This window comes from Centropristis striata, chromosome 3 (genome assembly GCF_030273125.1).
Source record: "Centropristis striata isolate RG_2023a ecotype Rhode Island chromosome 3, C.striata_1.0, whole genome shotgun sequence".
Lineage (NCBI taxonomy): Eukaryota > Metazoa > Chordata > Actinopteri > Perciformes > Serranidae > Centropristis > Centropristis striata.
Window position 1 is genome coordinate 25387632 of NC_081519.1, and position 23406 is coordinate 25411037.

General features: G+C 39.1%; 2 protein-coding genes across 4 annotated transcripts in view; both read right to left on the reverse strand.

Annotated features, from left to right (window-relative positions):
• Nucleotides 1-2881, reverse strand: part of arhgef10la (Rho guanine nucleotide exchange factor (GEF) 10-like a) — a 154517-nt gene extending 151636 nt beyond the window's left edge. For both annotated transcript variants that reach the window (XM_059328377.1, XM_059328376.1), the window contains exon 1: nucleotides 2624-2881. The gene's annotated coding sequence lies outside the window, so the exon portion shown is untranslated. The remainder of the gene's footprint in view (nucleotides 1-2623) is intronic.
• Nucleotides 2882-5864: 2983 nt separating this feature from the next.
• The window catches only part of chd5 (chromodomain helicase DNA binding protein 5), a 77299-nt gene continuing 59757 nt past the window's right edge, over nucleotides 5865-23406 (reverse strand). For both annotated transcript variants that reach the window (XM_059328534.1, XM_059328533.1), the window contains exons 30-40: nucleotides 22637-22796; nucleotides 22436-22515; nucleotides 22111-22306; nucleotides 21933-22019; nucleotides 21666-21818; nucleotides 20480-20588; nucleotides 20136-20268; nucleotides 19785-19980; nucleotides 18098-18261; nucleotides 12773-12899; nucleotides 5865-8808 (exon numbers count right to left, since the gene is read on the reverse strand). In XM_059328534.1, coding sequence (XP_059184517.1) covers nucleotides 8681-8808; nucleotides 12773-12899; nucleotides 18098-18261; nucleotides 19785-19980; nucleotides 20136-20268; nucleotides 20480-20588; nucleotides 21666-21818; nucleotides 21933-22019; nucleotides 22111-22306; nucleotides 22436-22515; nucleotides 22637-22796 — 1533 coding nt within the window. In that variant the 3' untranslated portion in view covers nucleotides 5865-8680. The remainder of the gene's footprint in view (nucleotides 8809-12772; nucleotides 12900-18097; nucleotides 18262-19784; nucleotides 19981-20135; nucleotides 20269-20479; nucleotides 20589-21665; nucleotides 21819-21932; nucleotides 22020-22110; nucleotides 22307-22435; nucleotides 22516-22636; nucleotides 22797-23406) is intronic.

A 23406-nucleotide genomic window follows, 5' to 3' on the forward strand; every position in this document is an offset into this window, starting at 1 on the left:
GGGGTGATGTTGTGAAGAGACACTATGGATAAAAGTCAACAACAATAATGAGAAAACTACCATCATTTTATGAAACATTTGCACGAAAAGATAAATGAGCTCTTATAAATCTCAATAACAGGACACGAAACCAGCTCTAACAACTTCTGCTTCAAATCTTGTTCTGTTTTTGGTCTTATCCACCACTACTACTGCCCACCTGACAGACACACATTCACCTATAAACGTCACATTGCTTCTTGTTTCCATTGCTGATTGACACATTAATGTTTCCAGACACATACAACGCCTGCATTTTTTTTTTTTTGCTGGCGGCTGGGCTGGACATGCAAGTTGGGGCAGAGCTTGGTCTGAGCAGCAGAGACATGGCACCAAAAGTCAAATTCAAAGCTCTAGGATAAAGTTTCATTTGAGTGCTGAGAAGACAACTTTTTTTCCTCTAAATCAAACCTGATCTTGCTCTAGGACAACGGTATCACTTAACAGAGACACAGCACAGAGCACACAACAACAAAAGTTATTTTGAACTAAATTTATGTAGATCTAAAATGTCAGATGTAAAGAGTCTCTGATAAATCAGTTTTTTGCAGGGGCAGTGACCAAACGTGTATTCCCACAGTCAGATGTTGCCTTTGGCGTCAGTCATTGTGTTTGTCTGATGTTTTTGTAGAGCCTCAGGTAGGGAGCCTCAGGCCTGCTTTCAACTGCATCAGTGCTTTAATGTGCCAGTCAACTAAGATATAACCTATGAAAATACACTCCTGGATAAAAATAGTTCAGTTGTTAACAGGAAAATCCAGACAATCCTTTTAATATTGGGCAACTACCTATAATACAGTGTAACCTCACGTTCAAGATGTTGGATGATGTCTTCAAACCAGTGGTGGAAGAAGAATTCAGATCCTTTACTTAAGTAAAAGTACTAATACCACACTGTAAAATGACTCCTCTACTACACTAGTAAAAGTCCTGCAACCAAAACTTACTGAAGTAAAAGTACAAAAGTATCAGCATCAAAATGTACTTAAAGTATCAAAAGTAAAAAATACTGGTTATGCAGAATGGAGCCACTCAGATTGTTATATATAGTCTAAATATATTATTACATTATTTGTATTGATGCTTTTATGTAAGCAGCATTTTCATGTTGTAAAGACAGAGCTCATTTAATTACTTAATATACTGTTATAATTTTTTTTTTTTTTAATTCTAATCACTTTAAATTGATCATATATTTAATGTTAATGTTCTCAATCTAAAAGTAACTAAAGCTGGTAGCTAAATGCAGTGGAGTAAAAAGTACAATATTTGCCTCAAAATGTAGTGGAGTAGAAGTATAAAGTTACATAAAATGGAAATACTCAAGTAAAGTGCAAGTACCTCAAAATTGTACTTGAGTAAATGTACTTAGTTACTTTCCACCACTGCTTCAAACTATTATAGTTGTGTTGCTTTGGCCTTAGAGGCTGTTATCAGGGGAGCTTACAGGAAATAAAAAAAGTCATGTTTGTGTGACAATGACATACTGTACTGTAGATAAGCCTCAAATTACAAACATCCCTGAATTCCTGCTTTTAGTTAATTATCTAACACTCCCAAAGGGATACAGTCAGTCAGTGTGTGGTAAAGTACACCTTTAAACATTTGGCAGGCGTGTCACTGATATCAAATGACTGATTGTGTACTTGAGCACCAAGGCCTTGCATGTGTACATGGGGCTGCGTGAGTGCAAGTTTTAATGTGTGAGTGTGTGGCAGAAAGGGAAAGGGTTCCCATTGATAGTGAAGTCTTTGTGGTAGCTTCAGGCCATGCATGCATGGATTGTTAATGTCTGTTGGAAGTGTTGAGCTGTGACTAAGGGGACAAAAATCTGATACAGTGAGTCCATGGAGTTTCTTTAAAAAAAAGGCGCTTGGACATCCGGCAAGTGAGGCAGAAACAGTGGTCTAGCTCAACATGCAAATGACTTGGTCAGAGGTCCCTTACCCCCCTTACCCCTCTCCTCCCTGTCTCCCCTCTCTATTCTGCTGGGAGTATAGAGGCAGCGTGAAATCCATCCTGGGAGGGGCTATTGTACTCTGGGAAGCAACCGTCAAACTGGAATGGTTAAGGCCTGGCCCGGGCCAGAGGATCTCTTTTTATAGCCTGAGGCTGTGGAGGAGCTGAGCAGTGCTGCTGAAAAACAGCCGGGCCAGAGGTGTGTGCCTCGGATGAGCCGCCAATCTCTCGCTCATCCTTCCTGGTGTCTGTCTCAGGATCTGCTGCTATCATAACAAGGCCTCGCGCTCCGTAGCTCTGCCGGCTCTCTGAGGCAGGCTCAGGTTTAATCGTCCATGATAGTGTGTACTCTGCCAAAAGGGCCACACGGGTATCTGCCATTCCCATCCTCTCCTCCCTGCACGTTCCCCTTGTCCACTCAGCTGCTCCTATAGCTGTCGGAGTGAGACAGAGAGGCATAAACCAGCACACCCACCCCCAACTCCACTCCATCAATGGCCCCCTTTGGACAAAGCTGCTGCCTTTGCAACATGCTAACCATGCTGAGAGAGAGGAGGGAGAGAGAGCAGAGACAGAATGAAAGGGGGAAAGTGTTTAGAGGACAACAAATGTATACGCCTCTCACCTCCTCAGTAGTATGTCCTCCGAGAAGCTTCAGGCACTCCCTGATGACCCTTTAATCCTGGAAACCTCCCATAAACTCTCAGTTTTTACCACAGTGCCGGGTCCAGCACAGTCATCTTTATGGTGTCCTGCGAGGGCTGCAAGTGGCTGAAAACAGATTGGAATTCTCCTGTGCTGTTTACTTTCCCACAACTTCTCCCCTGCACCGTGTGCACTAGCAGCTCTTGATGAGGTAACCCTCTCTGCTCCCTCCCCTCTCTCTCTCTCTGCCGGTCTCTCCTCCCTGCTTGTGTTCCTCCCTCTATCTCCCCTCTCTGTCCCTCTCTTTTTTAGATGGGTCCTTTCCCCCACTCAGCCCCTCCAGTCTCTTTCTGTCCTTTCTTTGGTTTTCTCCCTCCTCCCACACTCCAGACCCCTGCTGCTGCCCAGACAGCAGCACAAAGCAGGGAGAGGGCTCTCACACACAGACGGCCAATGGCAGAGTGACAAAGTCAAGCATGCGGCCAATGGAAAGCCTGGAGGGCCGGATTTGTACCAATCAGGGGAGCTATTCAGAACAAGTGGGCTGGACAAAAGGAATTAGGGGCAATACTTTCTCAGAGCACTTCCGTGTCTGACTGAAGCCGCCTCCTCACACTGTACTAGAGTCAGCTGTATGAAAAACTCATTAATGGCTGAGATTTAAATAGAAAAAGGTGCTAACTGATTTCTGGTCATCTACACAGAGAAGAATTGAAGAGAGAAATAGAGACAAATACAGTCATGGAAAAAATTATTAGACCACCCTCGTTTTCTTCACTTTATTGTTCATTTTAATGCCTGGTACAACTAAAGGTACATTTGTTTGGGCAAATATAATGATAACAACAAAAATAGCTGATAAGAGTTTAATTTAAGAACTGATATCTAGACATTTTCCATGGTTTTCTTGAGAATGATTTTGGTTAGTATCAAGAAAACCATGGAAAATGTCGAGATATCAGTTCTTAAATTAAACTCTTATCAGCTATTTTTGTTGTTATTATTATATTTGTCCAAACAAATGTACCTTTAGTTGTACCAGGCATTGAAATTAACAAGAAATTTAAGAAAAAGGGTGGTCTGGGGCATCCCAGTCGCTCACACTGGTAGAGCGCATACCATTAATGCTGAGTCCTTGCTGCGACAGAAAATTTCTGCAAAATACAAGAACATTCATTCAACATATACATTATGCTACACAAATTATATAATCTATCATAATGCTGCAGATCAGTGAGACTGCCATGCAATCCACTGATCTTTTCCTAATTCACAATGAAACTAAATAGATTCACAATGGGATTTTTTTTTCTTTGAATGTGAACAAGGTGCCAGATTGTATTAAAAAAATCATAGAAATATAGTTTGATCCCCTAGACTCACTAACAGAGGATCAGACTATGTCCTTAATACCCTCAAATCTGTACTTTACTGTGTACACTTGACCTGTGTTGCACTGCTGCAACTGGATTATGGCCCTTATAATGTTTATTCATTTTATCTGATAAATATTATTAATACTGATGATGATTTTGGTTATTATCAAGAAAACCATGGTAAATGGCTAGATATCATCTCTTAAATGAAACTCTTATGAGCTATTTTTTCTGTTATCATTATATTTGTCCAAACAAATGTACCTTTAGTTGTACCAGGCATTAAAATGAACAATAAAGTGAATAAAACAAGGGTGGTCTAACTGCACAGTTACCCAACATCTGCAATTGTAATTTTTAAAATTGCAAGGAGGAGGCGCAATTTTTAATCAAGGCAAAATATGTGTCAAATTCCATTCTGAATTATATATACAATGTTGTGGTGCTAAAACATGTCCCACTCTATAAATACTATCTTACAGATTTTGGAAAAAATCTTTGGTACATCATGATCATTAAAATCTATATTTTTCAATTAATATTTAGAGAAAGAAAATGCAAACAGTATCATTTACATTTAGTCATTTAGCAGACGATTTTATCCAAAGTGACTTACAGAAAAAAAGGGAAACAACATTCTCTAATATATTGTGATTCATATCGCAGCTGCAGTATCAGTCAGAATAATCACAATTAGATATTTTGTCCAAATCGTTGTCCACCCTTAATTATTCATTTATGATCTGGCCCCTGGCCTCTTGTCATTTTTCAAAAGTGGCCCCCGGGCAAACACGGTGAGCATCACTGCGGTGTGTTATATTCTGTTCAGGAAATAATTCATTAGAATATTGAGAACATGGAGTGAAAGTCAGAGCTTCACGAATGAAACATATGAAAATTTAATGAATATACTGAATGTAAAGTAGCATCGACTTCATGTATTATCTTTTTTTTCTGATCCATATAAAACTATGTGTCTGTGTCTATAAAGGAGTACATACTGTGCCGCAAAACACTAAATAAGCACCCTGGTATCCACCTTGGAAAGAAATATAATGACAAGGTGCATTATCTTAAATTGCAAGTTTTACTGATGCAAAAAAGAATAAGAAGCAATTAAAGCAGAGAAATTATCCCCCACTTCCTTAAAAATGCTGCAGTTGGAAAAACGTCAGTTTCATTACCCTTTTAGTTGGAGTTTGGTTTATTACTTTGGGCCATACATTGGCCAAAGAACCAGTTTTATTTTATTGTTTCTCATTTATGTAGTTACACAGAATCTTGCTATAACCGCTAATTTTCAACTTTGACTTCATTGTGCACAGGGGAAATTTGTCTTGAAGCGAAGTAAAGCACAGAACAAAAACTAAAAGATAAAGCATAATAAATTCATGAAATATGTTGCAAAATATATAAAGACAGAAGAAAAAAGAAAGAAAGAAAAAACACATAAAATAAAACATTGGAGAAAGCAGAACATAGTCATATCTGATGCCATTGTGGCAGCATAATCACGTTAAAGTTTGAGAGTTTCTCTAACTTCAATTCTTAATATCAGTTTTTTTTCTCTCTTTTATCTTTGGATTACTCTCCGAGTGGCTTCTGTCTGCTATTTTTGTCCTTCACTGACAACACAAGTGTTTCTATTCCTGCATCTAATCACATTTACAGCACTGCTGGCTCATGCAGATTGTGACGTGCAGCGCTGGAAGACGCTGCACAATGAACACGAGGTTAAATCGAGTCTGTCACTCGCCTTGATTAAACCTGAAGTCCTCCGCGACTCAGCTCAGCTACTCACATGCATGCTCCTTCATCCAGCACAAGAGAACAATCACACAGTGCTACTGTTGTCCAGAAGATTTATTAAAACACATTGAACAAATACACAGAATACAAATAAAAAGATGACAATTCACTTTTTCATTAAATTGCTATACAGCACAAATATCAGAACCATAACACTGCTTGGAGCTCATTGTCTGTAAATGCTAGATACACTACCGCCTCCCCAAAGTGAACCGTCATAACGCTTCACATGCTGTGCATTCACTGCAACAAAGGTGCCTTTTATCAGGGTCTTTTGGTAGCTTTTGAAGCCATGTTAATAAGCATGTACATACATTGTTAACATATTTATAATATTAGACTGAAGCCTTTTTTTCTAACAGACATTACATTCATACTGACTTCAGTTTGATTGCATTTCATTGGAGTATTGTGTTTTTGACGTCGTCTCGTGGTCGTCACTCCAGAAGGGAAAAAAGGACATGATTTTCGATAAATGAGCACATACGGTGCACTCTGCAGTTCTATGGCAACACCATCCGGCAGACATTCATCTTTTTTTTTTTCAGTTTGATACATAAATCTGTATGAGATGGACTTATCTCTGAAAAATCTTTCAAGTATTTACATGTTTCTGAGGTTCTATCTGTCAACCTAATACATGTCATGGTCAAGTAATCGATGTGGTGAACGGAAACACAGTGAACAAACCAGCACTGGTAAACACTAACAAAGAATAGCGCAAAAAACTGACGTGATGCACTTCAAGGTTCGTTTCATGGTGCTTTAAAAATCAGTCCGATGATGTGTTGATGCTGACTTTTAGGTCTGAGTTAAAGCATGTGGTGTGAGAAACGATGGGAGAGTGGGGTCGGAATGAAACGGGGTCAGATTCGAGCACCTCAGGACAACCATTAGAAGCTGCAAAAGGAGAGTAAGAAAATACACTCACCAACTCTGTACAACACTACCTCCCCTTCTTTTAGATTAGTCCAATCCCAACAAAGTCAAATAAGTGCTTTCAATGGCTATAATAATACAAACAGGTAATGCCACAGGTCTTTGGAAAAAAAAGATAAATATGTCAATAACAATTTGCACTTTGAGTCCAAACATTCGAGCAATGCCTTCATAAAAAAGGAAATATAGTAAGCTGGAATTATAAAATATTGTTTTACTTAGTGGACTGCCACTTTAGCACATAATCGTAGTAGATGGAATGGACGAGATATGTAGCTGTACCATGCTAACGTGTCTTCACACCAGGTAAAGCAATAGGCAACAACATATGCTCTGAAAAGAGCCCAAATGTAACTGAGGAGACCGGGAGTGAAGACATTATCTGAAGAGTAATGCTGTGCAACATTGGTCCTTAGAAGCTGCTGCACAGAGGATATTCCTGCAGATGTAGGTTTGGACTGTGACTACTAATAGAGTCTTCACCTCTGTGGAGAAAACACACTGCATTAAAGAACTAATCATCCTGGAGCATCTTCTTCAAGTGACCAAATACATCTTATTTTACCTTAAAATAAAGAGAAGCAAACAAAAGCTCATTTCGGCGACAAATACTAGACTTAAAGTGACACTGCGCCATAAGCACATATGTTCTTATTCAGCTCTAACAATGAAAGGGGGACTGGAAAAGTCCCTGGGATGTATGTAAGAGGCGGGGAAAAAGCCACTCTCCACTCAGGACTGTGTTCTCAGTTAGGCCTGAACATTAAAGCCCCGTATGTGGATGTAAACCAGATGAGTTCCTGGTGATAGTGCAGTCCCACTGGTCATGGCTCCCAGGGTTAAGCTCTACAGCCACTACTAACATTCAAATATAATAAGAATCACAAATATTGTACCATACACAGAAATACTCAGTCTTCTCTGAAATGCGTTTAAAAATTTTGCAGCACTCCTGCAGCTTTTTCTTCTCTGCTCGATCTTTGTGTACGATGTCAAGCCGGGCTTCTGATTTCATACATGTATGTGTACATATTTTCACTATGATTAGACCTATGTGAGGTAAAATAACAGCAGTCTCTCAGTATATATACAGTACAAGAAGCCAACCCTCACAGGTTACTGGTACTGCAGTCAAGTGTGTCTGCAGGTTTTTGTGGAGATTACTTTCTCCAAATTACCAGTGGGTGGCAGTCTTTAGAGGATTCAGACAGACTGTGTCCAGCTACTGCATACATGGTAATAGTTTTTGATGCTTTCAAATCAATACTTTATCCACTGGTTACTACATGAATGACAAAACACATTTAAAGTAACAATATTGGCCCTCAGAAAACCAATCTCCTATCAAACTATGACTGAAGGCGTCCTTAACTCGACTTCTCTTCACAGGGAATAAGTTCCAGTGGGCACAGTCACAGTGTACAGTGAATAGGCAGATGGATAAAAGCAACAGGGCGCGCGCAGGATGAAAAAGTCGAGGCCGGCGTGAACAAAACAGACATTCCAAGATTAGAATGAGCCCCAATCAAGAGCATCAGATACTCAGTCATGCCAACTTGCTTGAGTTTTGCCTTGAAGCGCTGGGCTGAAAATAAAAAATCCTCTTTCAGAAAAAAAAGCTGCTTCAATTTTTCCCTCCTAATCCTCAGCTCTCCAGCACGGGTTAACAAAAGCAAATATCTACTGACATACTTGTATGGGATCCTTGAAAGATAAAAGTGCAATTGTTAAGATAGTTACATCTGCATTAATCAAAAAGTTAATCGCCTTAGAGAGCTTTGACTGTGTCGATTTTTGAGTCAGGAAGGAGCAGGAGAAAAGAGGAGGATGTGGCGGAAGAGACGGGCAGCTGTCGTCCATACAGATTCCATCCCTGGGAGTTTCTGACTTGGGGTCAGTTTTACAGAGCTGGCCTAGTCCTCGATACAGATGACATCACTAGGTTTGCCTGATTTGAGGTCAGGCGTAGCCACGTCTCTCAAGGAGTCAAGTGACTTCTTGTCCAGATGGCTTGTGGGGGGTGGAGGGCCGTTAGAGGACACTGAAGAGGAAAGAAATACAATATCCATGTTTTACTTTTCTTAGAATATTATCGTGAGAATTGAGACACATGAAAATGGTTTTCAGTGGTTTTCTAACACAGTAACTTCAGAATCTTATTAAAATACAAAACTGAAAGTGAGCATACCCAAAATGTCTGCAAAACCTCACTGTGTGTCCAGCTAAGGTAAGTAAGATAGGTCAAAGCTGAATAAGTCTGTCAGTCCGCAAGCTGTGATAGATAGGACAGTTTGGAAGAGAAAACAAAGGTACTGAATTTATTACTCAAATAAGTTTCGGCTCACCTGGGAGTTTGTTTAAAAACTGCTTTTGTGGGTGTGACACTGATACGATAACTGTCAGACTGTGTTTTACATGAAACAATCCTAGCAAGTAACGATGTCATTATTGTGAATAAAAATAGCAAAATAACACCTACATCACCAGTCAAGTTTGGACATACCTTCTCATTCAATGTTTTTTATTCATTTTCATTATTTTCAATATTGTAGATTAATACTGAAGACATCAAAACTATGAAAGAACACAATGGAATTACAGTCATGGAAAAAATGATTAGACCACCCTTTTTCTTCAATTTCTTGTTCATTTTAATGCCTGGTACAACTAAAGGTACATTTGTTTGGACAAATATAATGATAACAACAAAAATAGCTGATAAGATTTTAATATAAGAGCTGATATCTAGACATTTTACATGGTTTTCTTGATAATAACCAAAATCATGATCAATAAAACCATGGAAAATGTCTAGATATCAGCTCTTAAATTAAACTTTTATGAGCTATTTTTGTTGTTATATATTTTTTTTCTTATATTTGTCCTAACAAATGGACCTTTAGTTGTACCAGGTATTAAAATGAACAAGAAAATAAGGAAATTAAGTGGTCTAATAATTTTCCATGACTGTATGTAGTAAAAAAAAAAAGTTTTAAACAAACCAGAATATGTGTTATATTTAATATTCTTGGAAGTATCCACCTTTTGCTTCATGGTAAATGGTAAATGGACCTGCACTTATATATTGCTTTTCTAGTCGCTTTTGCGACCACTCAAATCGCTTTGCACTACAGACTTCGCTCATTTACCCGTTCACACACACATTCATACTGATGGCAGAGGCTACCCTAAACGGTGCCACCTGCCACCATTAGGAATTCATTCACACACAGATGAACACAACTTCAGGAGCAATCTGGGGTTCAGTATCTTGCTCAAGGATACTTCGACACATAGGCTGCCAAGGACAGGGAACCACCAACCTTCCGATCAGTGGGTGATCACTCTACCAACTGAGCCACAGCCACCCCTCAATGACAGCTTTACACACTTCTGTTAATCTCTCAGTCAGATTAATGAGCTGTTCACCTGGATGTTTTTCAGTTAAAAGGTGTGCCTCGTCAAGAGTTAATTTATGGATTTTTTATGCCTTCTTCATGTGTTTGAGACCATCAACACAAAAGGAAGAATCTAAAATATAAAACATATTCTGGTTTGTTAAAAACTTTTTTGGTTCCTACATACAGTCATGGAAAAAAATATTAGACCACCCTTGTTGTTTTCTTCAATTTCTTGTTCATTTTAATTCCTGGTACAACAAAGGTACATTTGTTTGGATTTTGGTTATAATCAAGAAAAACATGGAAAATGTCTAGATATCAGCTCTAAAATTAAACTCTTATAAGCTTTTTTATTGTTATTTTATTTGTTCAAACAAATGTACCTCTCTAGTTGTACCAGGCATTAAAATGAACAAGAAATTTAAGAAAACAAGGGTCTAAGAATTGTTTCCATGACTGCATGTGTTCCATTATTGTTTTGCTTTTTTTCTTAAATATTAACGTACAATGTATAGAGATTATGATACAACTAAAGGAGAACCATTGAATGAGAAGGTGTGTCAAAACTTTTGACTGGTAGTGTAAGTTACCATCCAAGAAAAGTGACCAGTGACCTCATTCATTACCCAAATTGTACACTGGAATACATATAGTCATATTCTCATTTCATTACTGTGTGCAACTTATGTAAACATCTTCCCTAATGTTTAAAAAAATCCAATGTCTGGTCTGGGGTCGCTGAAAACTATATGAAATCAAATGTGATTACTTTAAGACCTTGACAAAGAAAACATCATTCTCTTACCACAACAAAACAAATTAACATGAGGGTGGCGTTTTAATTTGAAAACCCAGCCTTATAATATCAATAGGGATATTATTTTGGATAATTATGTATCTCTATATAACAATCATAATGTAAAAGCTCATAAAGAAATCAAAGTCATTGCAAATTTTACATTTTAAATTAGATAAAGACGTATAAATAATAATAATGATAATTACAGTGTGCTTGGAATTGTTAATTTTGATAAAATTGTCTAAACATTAAGGCTTTTCTGGTCTTTCTTGAACTCGTAGCATAGTCTTTAGTTCATTCTCCACATTAAAACACAGACGTTACAGTACATCTAATTTTTTCTTACTTTAACAGTCTATTAAATCTGTAAACTCCAGCTCCAGTGGTCACCAAATTAAAAGCCCACTCCTCTTCTTTGTGCTACATATAAAAACATTATCATCAGATAATCAGAAATAACAGAAGGCTTTGATTCTTTTGACACACCCTGGCTGACTGTCTCCAGCTGAACAACATCTGAACTGTTTTGTATACACCTTTAATCTTGTTACCTTTGTGAGAGCAGGCGGCCTGTGGAGAAGCAATCAAAACATTACCAAAAAAAAGAAGAAACAGCTTGACTGTAGACTAAACTGTATTTAAATAAGTGAATTATGTGGGAAGCTATTTCTCATGCAACTCTGTATCACCTCAAAAAATGTAAGACCTGCTTTAAATAATGTGACTTTTTAATGATCCACAGGGGCCAAAATAACAGATTTTTAGAGACTGTATCCCAAATTGGACACATCTGCAATGCTGCACTTTCCGGTGTTTTTACGGTCATTTCGGATAAGATCGCCACCACCAGTGTAGGTATAATTGATTTAAACATATTTAAGAATCTACATGTGAAATTTAATTTATGTACATGGAGGTTTACATGTCTAATTACAATACGAGAGTAAATCTGATGAGAGAAAGCAGTAAGAACGCTTGGGCGACACTCAGGAGATGATCTTAAAAGTACATCTTTATTTTACTGTAGGCTACTATATTTTATTATGAAGGACAGAAGTACGGTCCGGGTGTGTTGATAACGTTGGTTGATAACAGTGAAATCTATATATACATAATCATTTATATTTGTAGTTAATGTGAAGTTTTGACAGAATCTTAGCCGAACGGTGTCTGATTTATATTGTTTGAACCGTGGACGTTAGGCTCGGGTTTACCAGAGTCGACTAAAGGACCCTAACGCCGGTGAATTAGCAGTGTGCTAACTGTATCCCAAATCGGACACTTGGATCCTCTCGCTGTAAAACAATGGGGGCTGCTGAGTTTTTCGGGGGAATTGGGTGTTTCTGGCTAAGCCAAACAAATATCACCGTTATCAACCATTGTTATCAACACACCTGCACCGTACTTCTGTCCTTCACAATAAAATACAGTACAGTAAAAATAGAGATGTACTCTTAAGATCGTTGCCTGAGTGTCGCCCAAGCGTTCTTACTGCTTTCTCTCATCAGAGTTACTTTGATATTGTAATTAGACATGTAAATCTTCATGCACATAAATTAAATTTCACACGTAGATTGTTAAATATGTATAAATCAATTATACCTACACTGGTGGTGGCGATCTTATTCAAAATGACCGTGAAAACACCGGAAAGTGCGGCATTGCAGATGTCTCCCATTTGGGATACAGTAACGGACGGTGCCCTTTTTTAGATACAGTCTCTACAAGTTGCACAAACAAACTCCAGTCCAGCCTGTTTTACGCGACATATGGTGCAACATCCTACTGTAAACGTCGACCCTTACCGCTGACGTAGGGTCCCAGAGGCATCTGACTGTAGTTGACCATGGGCTGTCCACCCGGCCCTCTGAATCCTCCACCAAAGCTGCTGCTGTACATCTGGGAGCAGCCGAAGCCACCCTGGCTGAAAGGCTGAGGAACAAACACATGAGTCAGCTGATACAGGGACACAGCAGGTACTCCCAACAACATTTAAAAGGTTTGTGTGAGAGAAGTTTCAGGAAAGTAAGCAAATAAAAAACAACAAAGGAGAGCAAGTCAGAATGCTCACTGTTTCCCTGGTTATGACAAGAGTTGGCATAGCAACTAAAAAAAGCACAGCATGACCAATCGCGTTGCTTGGCTGAAATGATCTCTTGTATAACAGAATAAAACACACACATTCAAGTGTGGTGAACAGGTGCAGGGGGGATGAAAGTAATGAGACAATACAGCCTTTGTTAAATCCTTCGGGACTGAACTGTGGAGCTCAGTGGTGAAAGTAAACAACTCTTCCATGGGGGATAGGGAGTTGAAGTCTCCACAGGTTTTTTGAAGGAATAATGTTGCTGCTGAGTCGTGACTACAGAACACTTCAGAGATTTAGGACCTTTTCTTTCTAAAATTTACCCAGCCCTGCAGCATATTTTAGTGAGCCTTTTTGCCTCCACTGCACAGTAAAAACCAGCCAAACCTCTCATGCCTCATGTCCACTGCAGGGTTCGGCTCCACGTGACTCATCTCACTATTTTTGTACCAGGTTCTTTCCTCTATCCTGGTTTCCGCTGCAGATTGTACTCCCACCAGTGTGAAATTAGCTCACCACCAACTGCATCGACATCATCTTCGACACAACACTGGCTGGATCCTTTCATTGACAACTAAACAGAGAAACATCTGCACTTCATCTATTCTGCCCTACCAAGCCTAACTGCAGTAACTACGTTTTTGGTCGAAGTTGAGTTATAACCAAAAATAAACTCCTTGGTGTCTGTTGTAGCTTGTGACAAAGTTTTAGATTTCAATTTTGCTTTATTTCAGAGAAATAATGATATAAAAATTGCAGTAAGTACAAAATCCAACTCAAAACCAAACCAAAAAATCAGACTGCAGTAACTTCACTTTGACTGTGATACAGTGTAGCCTTGTATTTCATCATTGTGTTAAATAGTGAAGACAAGAACAATAGAAATTTTAAGTTTATTTGAAAGGGAAATTTTTATCTAGATATTGATTACGTAAAAAAGTGAGATAAAATTATATCAAGACTAAAGTATCAACTTAATTTATAATATTAAGTCTAAAATTCACAAAGCTTTGAAAATAGTTTTTTTTTTTAAAACACACTTATAAGAAAATCAATTTGAAAATGTTTATTCACTGAAAACAAAATATAAAATCTGAAAGAAGACAACAACATTGTAGTAACTGCATTCTGTTTTTGCATTAATATAAGAACCTTTTACAGCAAAACAAGAGTGCAGTAACTACATTTTTGGGGTCAAAGGTCAAATAAATCATCAATTGTCAATCTTCATTACATCTAGCCTGGCTAACGCCAGACTAATCACAAATGAGATTAGCCTGGAAACCAGCCATTCATTTCTCCATAGAGGAGGCGTGGTTTACGATCCTCCAGAGCCGTTTATTGGGCGCTACTATTGTCTATCAAAAGCGTCTGTAGGTAGCTCTTAGCCAATCGTATCAGTTATTACCAGCTGACGTATGTAGAGCCACAGAAATTAATGTTTACATAGCCAGGCTAGCCCTCTAGCATCTCTACTTTGAGACTAAAATGCTCAGTTGTGCTTCTGCAACGTTTTTCTGCAGCATGTTCTGACTCTGGCTGCTCACAGTCTACCAGCAGTGTTGGTGTGTCTGTGTGTGTGTGTGTGTCTGTGAGAGAGTGTTGCTTGCTGCTTTGCTTCTCCAGTTCTCGCTTTCTGCAAGATTTTTTATTTTTACGCCTTATCCTCCCTCATGTCATTCAGCCACACACATCCACTGATTTTATGGTCAAAAGATGAGCTGCTGCGGGTCTCTTGGCGGCTCTGCTGTCCCCCGACTCGTAGTGAGATCACCGGCGTTACGGCAGCGAGCGGTAGCGGGGCTAGTTGGTAGACTAGGCTTTGGCCAAATCCTGTCGGAAGCAAGGCTAAAACATACTTTTTCGCGGTGTAACAATGGTGTAAAATCAATTGTTGTTCTTCTTTTAAAATAAACTTTCGCTCTAAACTATTTAAAATGCCGTCAGCTAGATTGAAAGAGAGCTTCGCGTCAGCTGCAGCCATGTCGGATCCGTAAGAAAACTACAAGACTACAAGCTTACGTCTGCCGAGTAGTACGCGTCATCGACTTGCCGTCCCTCCCCGCTCTGTGATTTGATCCCTAAAACAGGGCTAAGAAACCTCCGTAGTTTCCAGACCCTTTCGCAGTTCGAAATGAAATCGAGCGCGCACCCAGGCTACATTACATCATCAATACATGTAGAAATAAGTGTCATATCACTGACCTACCTATAACCCTATAAATATATTAAAAACTTAAAAGCAGTTCTTATCAGTTTTACCATTTGCGTAGTTACTGCATTTAGGCTTTGTAGGGCTGTATTGTATGGCACAGTTTTGTGGGCTTCCATTGTTATAATACTTGTGTCAGTAGATATTTCAGCACTTTGCAGGGTCTTTTCTCACGGTTTTCAAGATTGCATTTTCCTCTGACACACCAGTCCAAATTCAGGTGTGAAGGGATTTAAAAAAAAAAATCTGGGTCAAGTAAACAAAGAAATTGCAGCCGTTATTGGTGGTAGGTTCACAATTTGGAAACTGCAGGTTTGTGCTGGATGTCAGGATGTGTGTCAGTCTCCTCTGACCAGTCAGAAGTCTGCTGTGTTTTAACTCCACTTTCCACTAACAGTACCAGGTACTATCCACAGCTTCTTCCAATGGAAAACCAAAAAATAACAGTTCCAAAGAGTTCAGCTGCATTATTTCCTCTGCATGGTTCGGCTCAACCTGACTCGACTCAAACTCGCTTTTGGTACCTGTTTTTTTCTCTCTACTTTCTACTGTAGATAGTACACCCTCAGTCCAGGCAGGAGCTGAGCTTCATAGCAGTGCAGCATGAAACTGCCATGACATCATCTTCCTCACGACACTCGCTGGAAAGAAACATCTGCATTTCATTTATTTTATGGCACAGTCTGTGGGGTCTTTTCTCACTGTTTTCAAGACTGCACTTTCCTCTGACACACCAGTCCAAATGCAAATGACTGCAAAAAAATTCTTAGGGGCTTCCATTTTTTTTGCCAACTGGGCCAAGTCACCCTCCGTCTCTCTCTCTCCTTGCCTTGTCTATCTTCAGCTGTCTTATTGACAGAAGGCAAATATGCTCAAAAAATATACCTGAAAATTGCAGGTTTGTGCAGAATGTCAGTTTTTGCTCTAGTGTGAATCTCCACTGACCAATCAGCTGTCTGCTGTGTTTTAACTTCACTTTCCACTAAAAGTACTAGGTACTATCCATAGCTTCTGCTAATGTAAAACCAAAAATGAACATGTCCAAAATACTTCAGCTGATTGTTTCCTCTTCATGGTTCGGCTCAACTCGACTCAAACTTGCTTTTGGTACCAGGTCTGGAGCTGAACTGAGCTTCATAGCAGTGCAGCATGAAACTGCCATGACATCATCTTCAACACAACACTCACTGGATCCTTTCATTGACAACCAAACAGAGACACATCTAAACTTCATCTATTGTATGGCACAGTCTGTGGGGTCTTTTCTCACTGTTTTCACTTTTCTCCTTTGTTTGCACTTTCCTCTGACACACCAGTCCAAATGCATGTGTGCAGAGATTTTTCTTAAGGGCTTCTTGCCATCTGGTCCAAGTAAACAAAACTATTGCAGCCATTAGGGGAAGTAGCTTGGCTGTCTGAAAATGACAGGTTTGGTGCACCCCATGTACAAAACTCTCAGTCCCTGTCGCACCTTTGCTGCATGCCATCCTCTGTCTCTCTCCCTCTCTGCTGTCTATCGTCAGCTGATTTATTGATAAAAGGCAAAAATGCCCCAAAAATATACTTGGCAGGTTTGTGCAGGTTGTCTGGTTTCGTGATTCTCTCTGACCAATCCTGCTATTAGTCGGCCTGCTATGTTTTAACTCCATTTTTTGGTATCAGTTCAGCTTCCTAAAAATCGACTAGGTACTCAGTACTATCTACAGCTTCTGCTAATAGAAAACCATCCAAAATGGGTTGAGCTGCATCATTTCCACTGACTTAATCTAACATTTTGGTACCAGGTCCTTTTTCTCTATTTGTTTTGCACTGCAGATAGTAAGACATAGTGTAGGCAGGATTCCTCGCTGACCTTCATAGTACTGCAGCGTGAAACTGCCATGATATCATCTTTAACACCACTATTGCTGGATCCTTTCATCTGATAGCAAACAAACACAGGACTGTCTGCATTTTGTCAATTTTATGACAAGTGCATGGCATATTTTTGCAGGCTAGCATTTTGTAACAAGTGGGTTGGTCTAATAAAAAAAAGTGATTTCTATTGAAGGTATGTTGCACCCTATAATGTAATAATTTCACCAATAATGTAATAAAATATCCTGACTGATAGAATTCCAGCTCAGATAAGCTTCTGAGACCCAAGGTAACTCTTCCCTAAACGTACCTTTTCACAGATTTTCAACAAATCGTTACCTGAAACGACCACAATCCAACAAAACAACTTCCTGAAAATTTAATAAATTCTCAATAATGTAATAAGGTATTACATTCTCTGTAAAAATGTTATTAGAATATCAGTCAAGACATTTTATTACATTATTGGTGAAGTTATTACATTATTGGGTTTTATTACATTTTCAGGCATTATTACATTATCAGAAAAATTATTAAATTGGCTTAAAATTATGCATAATTAAGGGCGTGGCTGCTTTCAGTGACAGGTGGGTGCCGTCACAGGTTCCATGTATTACACTTCAGCTTTCCCAAGTTTCGCCTCTTTGCCCATTTCGTGGATTAGCGGTGAGTTATGTGAAGTCAGGTCAGAGCCACAACACTGAGCTTCACAATCTCTGAGACTATGTACATGCTTTTATGGCTGTACCATGAAGTGGAAATGTGGCATTAGGAAAGAGAGACAAATGAAAGAAACTGTCCATCATCTAAACCGGGCTTCTCAAACAAACGGGTTGAGACAGCTTTATTTTTTAATGAAATCAAACAGAAGACTAGCTTTTATTTGATATATTTTTGCTACCAGAGAATTGATTTCTTGTTAAGAGAGTTTTCTGGAGTCGCCCTGACCTCCTCGACCACCACGTCTCATCTCACCTGCTGCGGTGGAGGCTCGCTCCCCCGACTGGTGAGGCGGCTCAGGATGCTCCTCTCAGACATCTGCAGACGGGCCGACACCGGCGGGATCCTGGACAGCATGTTGGGCAGTCGTGTCACATCAGCTTTCATGTCACTCAGAAGTTCCTCCAGCTGGTTCAGCACTGTAAGAGCACAAGAACAAGGAGAAAAATGTGGTTTTACTTATGTTAACACTCATTTAATTCCCTGCTCATGATGCATGATTTAATTAGGGAAAGATCAATGGGAGGAACCACAAGGCAATGCATGAAAAAGTTTTTTAACATCCTATTCAAAAAGAGTGTAAATATCCCAAAATCAATTTTTAAAAGCTAATTAATTGTGTGATTCAGGGCCTGCCAAGTACTAAATGCCATAAAATTCTTCACTGACAGATAAATCAATAGGGGTCACAGACAAACAACATTTCCAAAAGATAACATTTTAATGCCTACATTTTATACAGTCTTTGGTTTTGGCCTATATCCAAACTTTCATCCTTCTAATCACTGTAAGCATGTTTTGACTGTGAGTCAAATTAACACAAAATGAAGCCACTGTGTCAAACAGGATCTCTGCTGGCTGCCTGTTCACGGCTTCACACATAGCAGTGGTGTGGAAACGTCGATATGCGCTTCGATTAACTGTCTGGATGGAATGATAAAACTGTTTCCAACTGAAATCATGTTGTTTTAAAGGAACAAATATGTCTCTGTGTCTTCAAATAAGACACAGTGAGGCAAGTTAAATGCCTCAGGGTTAAAAAAAAAATGACACATGATTTTTATGAAATGCTCTAATCAAGTAGATTTGTATTTTAAAGGAACTGAAACAGTCTTAATGCAGTTTTTCAATTTTCATAAATAGGAGTTTAATGGCTCTGTTATATAAAAATAAAAAAAGACAAGGTCATAAAGAGCATTTTTGCAATGTACAGTCATGAAAAAAATTTTGACAACCCTTGTTTTCTTCAATTTCTTGTTCATTTTAATGCCTGGTACAACTAAAAATGTGTACATTTGTTTGGAAAATAGCTGGTAAGAGTTTGATTTCAAAGCTGATATCTAATCATCTAATCCATGGTTTCTTGATAATAACCAAGATCATTATCAAGAAAACCATGGAAAATGTCTGGATATCAGCTCTTAAATTAAACTCTTATGAGCTCTTTTTGTTCTTATCAATATATTTGTCCAAACAAATGTACCTTTAGTTGTACCAGGCATCAAAATGAACAAGAAATTGAAGAAAAAAAGGGTGGTCTAATCATTTTTTCCTTTACTTTAGCTACAGCAAATAAAGTAGTACACTGACTTTCATTGGTTAAAAAAATCTGCATCATCTGAAAAGCCTGAAAGGTACTTGAAGAAATGTGTTTCCTGAACATAGTAATATTCTGATGGTCATAGAGGGATTTTGGGGGGATTGAGGCTTCAAAATGCGCCCTTGCCTCTTTAATGTTTCATGCACAACCAGATTTCACACACAACACAGCACAGATGACCGGTGGGCTGACAGATGTCTTGTGAAAAATTAATATGAGTAATTCTGCCCTGTAAATGTCATTTGTGCTGTGTTATTTTCCCAGTTTGCGAGCCTTTTGGCAGGTGAGGCAGAAATTCTGACAATTATGACTGTTGCTATTTTTGAAAACTGGACGGCGGACCTTTGTGCAGCACGGCGTTGGCAGGCTTGTTCCCGGCCAGGGACTCTTTGGACAGGTGCTGATGGGACTCGGCCAGACATTCCACCTCGGCGAAGCGAGTGTTGAGAGCCATGGCGGGGTGGCTCGGGTCCTGGGTCATATTCAGGTAAGCTGCCCGCCTCAGCTGCTCCTCGATCACCAGGGCCTGCTCCAACAGCTACAGGGAGAGAGAGAGGCACGGAGGTGACGGGCAGGGGGAGATGCAATTTGAGAGACAGTGTTTTAATTTGCATTCAGATATAACAAATCCTTTAATCCTTGAATTATTTCAGCCTTCAGTAGTTATTTTTAATTATAAAGAGTCAGGATTGCCTTAAAGCGGCGAGCCAGGAACTTGTTCTTCATCTCTAGGTAGTTGCCCTTATGCATCTCAGTCTTGAAGGGCTCGTTCAGGATCGCATAGCGCGGGTCATTCTGAATGTCCTGCCAGCGAGCATAGCCGTGTCTGAGATAGATTCACGGTCAAGGAAAAACAAATGGCAGCACAGAACCTCATAAACTTCTTCAAATAAAGAAGAAAGATGGGTTTGTTGGAAAGCGAAGTTTTATATCGCTCCTCGCAGTTTTTGTAAATATCAGCTCCCCGCGGTCATAAGTAATTACATTAGTTTGCCAGATGCTGAGCTTTTTCGCAGCCACATCTGGGGGAAGGATACGTTACGATGCCAGCTAAAAGCCAGTAGTCATGGCGACGGTGCCAGATGTCATGCATCTTTCCAGAAGACAGCGCCGCTCGCTCCTCGGTTTGCCAGAGGGTGTGCAGCTCTGATGGCGAAAGCATAAAGACAAAGCGTTTTTTTTTTTTTTTTGCAAAAATAAAAAGTAACACTCAAGATGTTTCCAGCACATAAAGAGATGTAAGAGAACATTAACAACACAGACAAGATTCATGGCATAACAAAGCTGTTGAAGTAAACAACCTGTAGTGTGATACTGCAGCACAAAGTCGTATTAAAGAAAGACGGTGAGGTAAAGACCCAGACATAACATACAGACGTGACTACGTTTCACAATGTCCTCCTTCTTTATCACTTTTTCCGCTAATGTTGAATTAGGGAGCGACTGTGTGAGCCTGTGACATTCAGAACAGTTTTATTTAAATGTCGGGCTTCCAGCTGTGAGGCAGAAAATAGACACTTTTCCCAGTAAATCGCCAATATAATTTTCTGAACATTAGTTTTATTATTCACTATGTATTCTTTTGTCTCTCGATAACATAACAACAGTCTCTCTGCCGTTTGGCTTAAGAAAAGACTGAGCTTCATAATAATATAGAACAATAACACAGAAATGAGTCAGTACCATTTAATAACACATTTTAATTCTAGCTTGTCCTTATTTTAGATCACAGACAAATGTATCCAGCTGACAAACACAATATATATTTAACTTTTTTTTCCGAACTGAGCATCCCTGCTCTCTTATGAGGCAATTATTTTAGGAAATTAAATCGATTTTTTCTTTTCAGAACAGATTACCAACTTTTCTCTGCCAAATACACATTATGCTGCTGCAAATGACACTTCTTTGGTGCTCTTTTGTTAAATATAAATACTGTGAACTTGCACGTTTATTCCCCTCCACCCACATTTAAATAACTCCATATTTTGTATATTCTGTTCAGTTCTACTGTTTAAATGATGTGTTGTGTTGACTTTTTCTATTCTATATTTTCTATTTAAACTGCTATTTTGACTTTATCTATGGCCATATTTTAGTACCTTGTTGTTTTTCTTACCACAGTAAATTCCTTGTATATGAAAACCTCCTTGGCAATAAAAACGATTCTGATTCTGATGCCTTGTTCATGTAGGATCAATACAAAGCCAGATTTAGTCTTACCTGTAAATCCTCCATCAGCGATATTAAACATGAACTTGGTCTTGTATCCATTTTTGTCCTCCTTCCTGCTCTCATCCATCTCGTCCAAAGTGTCTTTGTCTCCATTTAATCGACCCTCTAATGCATCTTCGCTCTTCACATCATCTGCAACAGCTTAATAAACGACACGAACGAACGATTAAAAAGAAATCTATATAATGGACTACCACTTAAATGCCACAGATGTGTTACACCTATAAAGAACCTGTTTAACTCAAAGATTCATACCTGGCTTATTTTCCTTGTCTTCAGTTTTTGCCTGAGGAGAATCAGTTTCTCCTTTTTCTGACTTCTCTGTTTCTTTGCAGGACTCCACTTTGGATAAATTCCGAAAAAAGACTCAATTAAACAAAGTACAACTTCACAGAAAAATCTAATTTGCAGCACGTCATGAGGCACCACTCACTTTTCGGTGAGGTTTGACTGGATGATAGCTCTGTCGGCTTCGAGGCCGACTCCTTGGAGTTGGCAGATGGCTCGGTTTTTGCGGAGGGCGACTCGGTTCTGTCCTTCTCGTCTCCGGTTTTCTCCTCTGAGCTGGCCTTGCTCTCGTCACTGTCAGCTGCCTTCTCAGGTGCAGGTGCCGGCTCTGCACCGGAGGACTGTCGAGGGAGGAAGAGGACGGTTGGTAGAGGGCAGAGAGACAAGTTAAAAAGGGTTAGTTTGGCAGAAGTGACTGCTGAGAGATGATGAGAGTGATGAACTATGAGAAGATGGACAGAAGGACTCACCTCCTGCTCTGACGGTCTCTTGCCGTCTTGCTCTGGGGTCTCCTTGTCTTCAGCAGCACCCAAGAGAGACTCATTCTTCTCTACAGTCCAGAAAACAACACAACAACACATACTTTTTGTTTTTTGGCAAAACTTTTTCCCTGGCATGAACTTCCCTTTACAGACAGATAGAAATAAAACATGTTCAGCTCTTGCTCTGACCTGGTGGAACCGGAGTGCCGGGCTGAGTAGCAACGGGGCTGGCTGGCACCGGGGTGTTGGGATCAGAAGATAAACTCTCCGTCAGTTTTTTCAGCTCCATGCCGATGGGAATCAGATCGGGAGAACTAAGCTTTCCATTTACATGCTCAAACTCTTGCACCTACAAAAAGATGCAAAGCATTGTCTTGATTTGCCTGTTTTTAGTTGCATTCACTAAAACTCAGCCTTGTTGTAACATCAGTTTAGTAACTTGCATTAAATATATTTGAAAAAAATACTAGCAACTAGTTATTACCAAGAAAATCATGGAAAATGTCATTGTATTTATCCAAACAATGTACATTTAGTTGTACCAGGCATTAAATTGAACAAGAAATTGAAGAAAACAATGGTCTTATAATGTTTTTCCATGGCTGTATTATGATTAGTTAGTGAGTTAGTTGAATAAAACTTTAAGTAACTTTAGCAACTGGCAATGCTAACATTAGCTTAATAATGTATGACACGTTTAAAGCTAACTTAGCTAGCTCTAATATGGAATATAGTCGACAAATTTGACCTGAAATTGGCCATTTTAGTGATGGAAACTAGTAAAATGTTAACTTACATTAAATAAAATACTCAATACTAAAAGGCCAAAACATCATACCAGTAATATGAGAATTAACAACTAAATGTTACAAGTTATGTTAGCATAAGTCGTCCTCAATGTTAGCAGAAGTAAGCTTGATAACATTTAACAAATTTCTTGTTGTTTTACATTTATTAAT